The sequence below is a fragment of the Ciona robusta genome, chromosome 5 (assembly GCF_009617815.1).
Source record: "Ciona robusta chromosome 5, ASM961781v2".
In the NCBI taxonomy this organism is placed as follows: domain Eukaryota; kingdom Metazoa; phylum Chordata; class Ascidiacea; order Phlebobranchia; family Cionidae; genus Ciona; species Ciona robusta.
The window spans coordinates 650,243-657,286 of NC_143239.1; the positions used below are offsets into that span (position 1 = coordinate 650,243).

At 33.8% G+C, this 7,044-nt stretch overlaps 1 protein-coding gene across 4 annotated transcripts in view; it reads left to right on the forward strand.

The window, feature by feature from the left end:
* The window catches only part of LOC149735288 (dedicator of cytokinesis protein 1-like), a 31,529-nt gene extending 26,073 nt beyond the window's left edge, over positions 1-5,456 (forward strand). For 2 of the 4 annotated variants that reach the window (XM_089878178.1, XM_089878180.1), the window contains exons 44-49: positions 1,459-1,590; positions 1,836-1,969; positions 2,260-2,482; positions 3,012-3,081; positions 3,449-3,537; positions 4,029-5,456. In XM_089878178.1, the coding sequence (XP_089734304.1) occupies positions 1,459-1,590; positions 1,836-1,969; positions 2,260-2,482; positions 3,012-3,081; positions 3,449-3,537; positions 4,029-4,121 (741 nt within the window). In that variant the 3' untranslated portion in view covers positions 4,122-5,456. Of the gene's footprint in view, positions 1-1,458; positions 1,591-1,835; positions 1,970-2,259; positions 2,508-3,011; positions 3,082-3,448; positions 3,538-4,028 lie in introns of all 4 variants that reach the window. The other 2 variants (XM_089878181.1, XM_089878179.1) reach the window with 2 other exon arrangements.
* The last annotated feature ends 1,588 nt before the right edge of the window (positions 5,457-7,044 follow it).

The following is a 7,044-nucleotide window of genomic DNA, read 5'->3' on the forward strand; positions in this document are numbered from 1 at the left end:
CTCGGAGAAACCATGATCAACTGTGTTGCAATTCCAAGTATAAACCCCAGGTATTTTTATTTATTTATTCACCCAACCCAATGGGGTTACGTTTGACGGGATGGTAGCTCATGCTTGCAAACTTCCACTGGGACGGCCATTGACTAAAAACAAACCATGGAGAACCGAACTTATTAAACCAGTAGATAAAATGATAAAGTACTTGGACAGTGATGAAGATCTGAAGCAGGGATATTACTTGGCTGATGTTTTATCAAAGACATGTTTTGAGCTGGTGATGGGAATGTTTTTGTTGATTATCAAGACAAGGCACATTCTACAACAAAACTCAATGACGAAAGAAGCAACTTTACTGCATTACGTAATCAAATTGGGAATGACTTGGCAAACCTAAATGTTGTTCTTCAACAAGTCAAGTCATTTTCAGGACATCAAAACTACAACATGAAGCGAGTGATATATAGAAGTGCAACCATCTTTGTTTCAGCATTCGGTCGATTTTGTTCATTGAGAGAATCTTCTTGTTTTGATGTCATCAATAAATTAGAAGAAATAGGAGAATTTAGTGAAGAGGTGGCTCATCATCTGCGCTTCATGGTGGTAGTGGCTTGTGAGGTTCGTGCTAAAGTTTATCATTCAAAGGGACAACAAGATGATGTTTTTATGGAACACTCTCACTGAAACTTTGCTGTTTGCAAGAAAAATGGGATGGAAAGATCATGGCCTTGTTGATGTGTAACTTCCAATCGGAGTTGCATGCAGAAATTAGGAAATTGTCTTTACCTAACCAGATAAAACATAGTAGCAATGCTTGTTTGTCTGGTATTGCATCGTTGCTATCTAAACAACAGGTGTCCAAGGAAGAATATGAGCTTTGTTTGGAGATCTGCCAAAACTTGGATCCTCTGTGTCCAAATTTTGACCTTGTTAGGTTTAAAGTAAAGCTTTGGGAGTTAAAATGTTTTATCAAGTTGGGTTTGCCTGTTGCATGCAGTAAAAAATTGTTGCATGCAGTAAAAGAATCAACATGTAGTCTATGTGAAAAATTCACTTTCATTCAAGCATTTGGAATTTGTCTGCATGAGCTCAGTAAACACCACGAAGAGGACTCATAAAATACATTGTAGAGAAGAAAGTTATCTCATAAAATTATAAAGTACATAGGTGTATTTTATATTTTATTATATTTTAAAACAATAATTTCCATTGAAAATAAAAGTATGGATAAAGTTTTGTTTAACATGGTTCATACAACACAACATTATGTAGATGTGGTTACTTATTTAAATATGGAGGTTATTGACAACCTATTTGTCATTATCGCGACACAAATGCACAATGGTAGCAGAACTTGGTATATTCCAGTTACTAAGGTAGCACTCCACCATTCTCTTGCAGCTTGGTGTTGGCTAAATGCACACATATGTTACATCATATATGACACAACTACTTCCCCAGGTTCCCCTCCTTGCTGAAGGAGTTCGCTTGCATGGCGAACTTGCCCCCTCACAACTCCAACCTTTCCATCAAAACATGGAATCTTCATTTCAAGAACTCAAAACTTATGTTGAGAAACAATATGGAAAAAGGGTAATTATAACCAAACTATTATCATAGAATTTGTAATAGGCACTTTTACACCTACCGCACTTTTGAATCCTGAATTAGAATTAGCACTTTGCAGTAAACAAAATTATTAAAGTCCTGGTGTTCATTTTATTACAATGCATCTTGAACTTTTTCTTAAATTATGTTTAAGTCCATATATTATTGTTTTAAGGGTTTCAATTTTACATAAAACATAAAACTACATAATCGTAAATATATATTTTCAGCCCGTGTTTGAGTTGGGTCGACCCGTGCGTCGTGTTTCTCCTCAAAGAAATGTGATGTCTATGAAACAACCACGACCGGAGTCGATTCTATCAATGCAATCCAACACATCTGATCATTACCATCTCACAGATGGGTAAGCTTCAATTTAACCAAAACTTTATTATTTTATTGTTAACTTGATGTTTAAAATTATGTTCAAACTTATCCTGACAACTAGATTGGATAGGTTTGTTCCACCACACCTAAAAGTATTTTATAATCGCCAAAATTATTGACTCGCTCGTTATTTTAAAAGTTTTTTTAAACAACCAGTTTTTTGTAAGAAAAAATAGTTTCACCATAAATTTAAATTGTAAAAGGTTGATTGAGATTCTTGTTGGTTATTAAGGTAAAATATTATCCACCCTCGTTATGTTTCATCAGCACCCCACCAGAAGTGCCAGCGAAACGTCCAACGTCACGCTTGAGTAACGTCATTTCCCGAAGCACCTCTCTAGCGGCACCCGCTGATAAGCCTGGGAAGCGAGGAAGCCGAACATCCGAATTCTTCGTCAACAACTTTGGATCAACAAACTCCCTTGATAAAAGTGTTTCCTCCATTTCGTCCACGGGGAGTGGAAGTGGAGTGGTTGAACTACGGGAAGAGGTGATGCATCCATCTGTTGTTGGTGGTATGTTAGAAATATAATGCGCCCACATAAGATGGCAAGCAATCCATGGTTTACATTCATCCATGATTCGCTGATGTTTTAATCTTCCATCAAGATCCAAGTCATAAGTTCAAAAGTTTGAGTAGAATTTTAAATTCTTTTTGTGACAAACTTTAGCTAATTTATTTAAATCTTAAAAAAAATGTTTTTGAAAAATTTTAATTTTAAGATTAGGTAATGTATGGAGTAGTTGGTTGTGATTTTTGTTTAAAAATATATGCTGTATTTGTTTTATGTCTTTAAATTGAGTTGAGGTAAATGTACGTGATAAAAAAACAATCAAAGAATATATTAATTATACAAGAAGCGTGCACATTTATTTGTCATCTTTAATTTAAAATTGATGCTACTAACATTCTTGATTTTGTTCATTGTTGATTTTTCATTGAAGGAAATTGTTTATTGTGCATGGAATGTGCATGACTGTTTGTTTTTGTTTTAAAATCATCAAACTTTAATCTGTAGTTGACACCACAGAGACCAAGAAGACCCAAAAGTCAAGTTGGTATACCCGGGGTGTTGGGAAGCAAACCAGGTAAACTGTTTGATCCAAATCTTCATATTTATAAAATAAATAAGTGCTACTTAGACACATGAAGTGCCACACCCTCCATGTATATTTCATGTAACATATGTGTCCATGATAGGTAGTATTAGTTGCCAAAAAAAGTTTGTTAGAATTACAATATGATTGAATGACATTGTTTATTAATGTGTGATTGAAAAACAACATTCTTTCCAACATTTGCCGATGTTTAAGTTTCTTGCCTTCGTTAAGTTTTGTTATTTTTTGCCTAACAACTGACTGGGGTATGTTTATGTCTGACAGTAACAATTTATTTATTGGCCTTTTATTTGTTTGTAATTATTAGAATAATTGTGTTTATTACATCACACAACAGTATCCGGACACAAGAGTCCTCCTCCTCTTCCAGTGAAACATCAAACGGATCAACATCACGAGGAAAAATCATCTCCTGTCACGAGGAAGGTGAGTTGTGATGTCATAATGCATATTATGATCAAAATTTATCTTTGTGTTAAACTGTATTATTATGAGTTTATTACTTTGGTTTAGAGCAGTGGTTGTTAAACTTGTTTGTATGCTTTACCCTTTTAACAGAAATGTTTATCAGAATTTCCCCAATATGTAATATGACGCTCATTTTTAAAAAGGGAATGCAACTAATTACATCAGTTATATTTAATGCGACAAATGCCCTTGCTTTTTGGCAGCGAGTTGTTTAATGTCTGGTAAGGTAGTACGATTGGCACAATTTTTCTCTCCCATTAACTGATGTGGATATTGATTGGTAGGTCAATAACTCTCTAAATCCAGAAATTTATCCCACGGTGTAAATTTACCCCAGTTTAAGAAAAACTGGGTTAGAGAGATGTGTTGTAATATGTGTTTGAGTAGTGTTTTAAACTTATGCATACGTAAACCACCTCTTTATATTTACATAAACATATCTCTCATAGCCTCCCCCACCCCTCCCGGTAAAACAACACGATTCTAGCGAGAAAACCAATTTATTACCACCCAAGAAACCTGGTCGTAGTCCAAGGAATTGATGTGCATTCTATTCACTGTAAACAGTTTTATTCTTTTTACTCTAGAAAGACCAAGTGGCTTGTATGATTTTGTGATTCTATATTGTTTTTTTTCCTCAAAAATCGTCATTTTTATTGAAACCATAAAATCTTAACATGTTTCCACTTGCGAGGAAAAAATATTAAAAAAATAGTAAAATGGTGTTTTGAAAAAAACAATCGGATTTTATTAAATTTGGAATTTAAATTTTTTTCATCATCAGTGGAAACTTTTCATCTAACTTTAGTGTTCAATCTTCTGTAGCATGAAGAGTGTCCGATATAAACGATGACATTATTGTTATACATGGAACGTACACTAGTGTATACCAGGGGTTCTTAAACTTGGGGTCCTGTTTCTTTTTGTTAAGGGGGTACGGTTCCAAAATGGGTACAAGCTAATAAACCCCTCCATGAGTAAGTTTGCTTTATTGAAAAAAAAATGTAAACTGAAGATTATATTTATGTCTGTAAGGATTCATTTTAAAAAGTTTAAGAACTTCTGGTACATTAATGATACTCTGCACTTATTAGCAACTATATTGTTAGTGGTTACTTTTCACCTGAGTGCTTTAATTTACAATCATTCTACCAATATAGATTTGTGCAATACTAATATGTATAATCAGCTCATACAATCTACACAGGAAAAGGAACCTTATGTTTAATATGATTTGTCAACCTATTCATGTCTGCCCCAAACTAATCATTTAAATTTTTTTCTATTTAAACATTTTTCAGGAATCACGTCAACTAAAATTGTTTAGAATACTACTTTATTTTTAAATTTTTTTTTTGCTTTAAAAAAATTAACATTTTTTTCTTAATATTTTTTATTTGTGTGGTAATGCTGCCACAGTTGGCCAACTAACTTCTTTGCTTCCAATTTAAATCTCGTCAGTTTGTTTAAATCAGTGCTTCTCAACCCCTGGATCACGTCCTCCTAACTGGTTTTGATTTACTGAGGTCCAGAAAGTTTTTAATTGTTAAAGTTAAGTTAATTTATTGTATGCTTACAAAAAGTTATAACTTAGACGATTGCCAGACCAAAACTTCGCCATTAAATTTATGCTTAATAATTTGCTCGTGCCACTAAACGTTGAAGAAGCACTGGTTTAAATTTTGGTTTTCCTCGTTTTTGATAAAATGTCAGGATATTTTTTGTATTTTTGCCTCCAGACCAAAGAATGTATTCTAGAAATTAATTTTGTAATTCCACTCTGGTAAGGAAGGTGGCTTATTGCTTTATATTAAGTTTCCTATGAAATACTTAAGCTGTATTTGATGATCAAAAACCAATTAAAATTTATCTTCGAATTGTTGTTTCTTCACAGTTTGTTAGTGGTTAAAAGCATGCTTATTGCCGTATTCAAACTCAGTCAAAACATCGACATAGCGTTTTAGCTTTGAACAGAGAGTGACTGTTGTGACTTTTTGCAAAATGTCAAGCACTAGTGCAGCAGTGTTTTTAGTAGCTTACTGTTAATGTGTCTACACGTAATTGTAATCTATGCACATGGGTGTACTACTGTATAGAAAGTCTTTAAACGATTCATTTATTGTTTTTCAAAATTTAGGAACAGAGATGTTTTGATGCCACGCTGTTGCATAGAAATGAAAGGAGATTTAATAGCTCTAATGAAAAATCAGTGATTTAAATAATAAAGATATATAGTAGGATGGGAAAAGACACCTTTAGCACATAATATCCTGATCGTGTTTTAAACAATAAACAACGGTCTATGTGATTCGTGAGGATATAGTTTTATATTTCTTTAAATGTTATTTGTTTACTACTAAATGGGACGAGAAACAGAGTTAAAAATTATCCCATTTTGTCTTGACCAACCATTTTTATAACGCTGCGTAAGTAGTCGTTAAAGCTAAGCTCTCTTGTTTCACACTTCGTACACAGTTACAGACTACCACGTATACATATCACAGAAATAAAAAAGAATACAACGCGCATCTCCAATGTCGGCAAAGGAGAGAGCACGATACACTGTCTCTCTTTCGCGGGTCGTTCCCGTTTACTATTGTAGTCAATGGAGTCGATCACGTTTTGTGCAGTTTTTCTTCGTTTTTTTGACTTAATTTAAAGTTATTGTGTAAAAAAACTATTTTCTAATATATATATATTTCTAACAAACCGTTTGTTTGAAATTTTTAATTAAGTTTTTTAAATAATTAAATTTCCTAAACAAGTGGTAAACTGTAAGCGTTAACGTACCAAATAACTAAACTGGCCGAATAAACTTGAATAATTGGTGTAGTTTTTAAAATAAACAGCTAAAACCTCCAAAAATACTATGCGCCTATCTTTTACAATGGAGATGAAGGGAAATGGGGACGGAGTTGGCGGTCACGTGAATAGAAAAAAAGAATATATCACGGTTTTGAGCAGTTGTGCGTTCTACTCTTTTTTATTTCTGTGATACATATATATATATATACTTGTGAGTAGTTGTTTATATAGTATTGTCTCAATGATTGATACTTCAGCCAACCCATCAATGGCCACTTGACTGGAGCAACTACAGTAAAGAAGCTTGCAGAGCCGTCAACAATGTCAGCAGTATCGAGCTTCGAACAAACACCCAAGCGCCCTAACCACTGTGCCAAGGATTAAATGTGTTTTAAGTTTAGATAGCATAAGACTGTAATCATTTAGTGGGAATGATGGGACACCTGTATAGGAAAAGATGGGACACTTTTTCATTCCATTTTCTAGTCGTATTTGGTAGTAAACAAAAAAACGTTCAAAGAATTATAAAAGCGTATCATCATGACTCCTGTTGGTCGTTGTTTATTGTTTAAAACACAATCAGGATATTTGGATGTTATGAGCTAAACGTGTCCCATCTTCCCCCGCCCTGTATAGATACTGTATAGATACTGCGCTGCA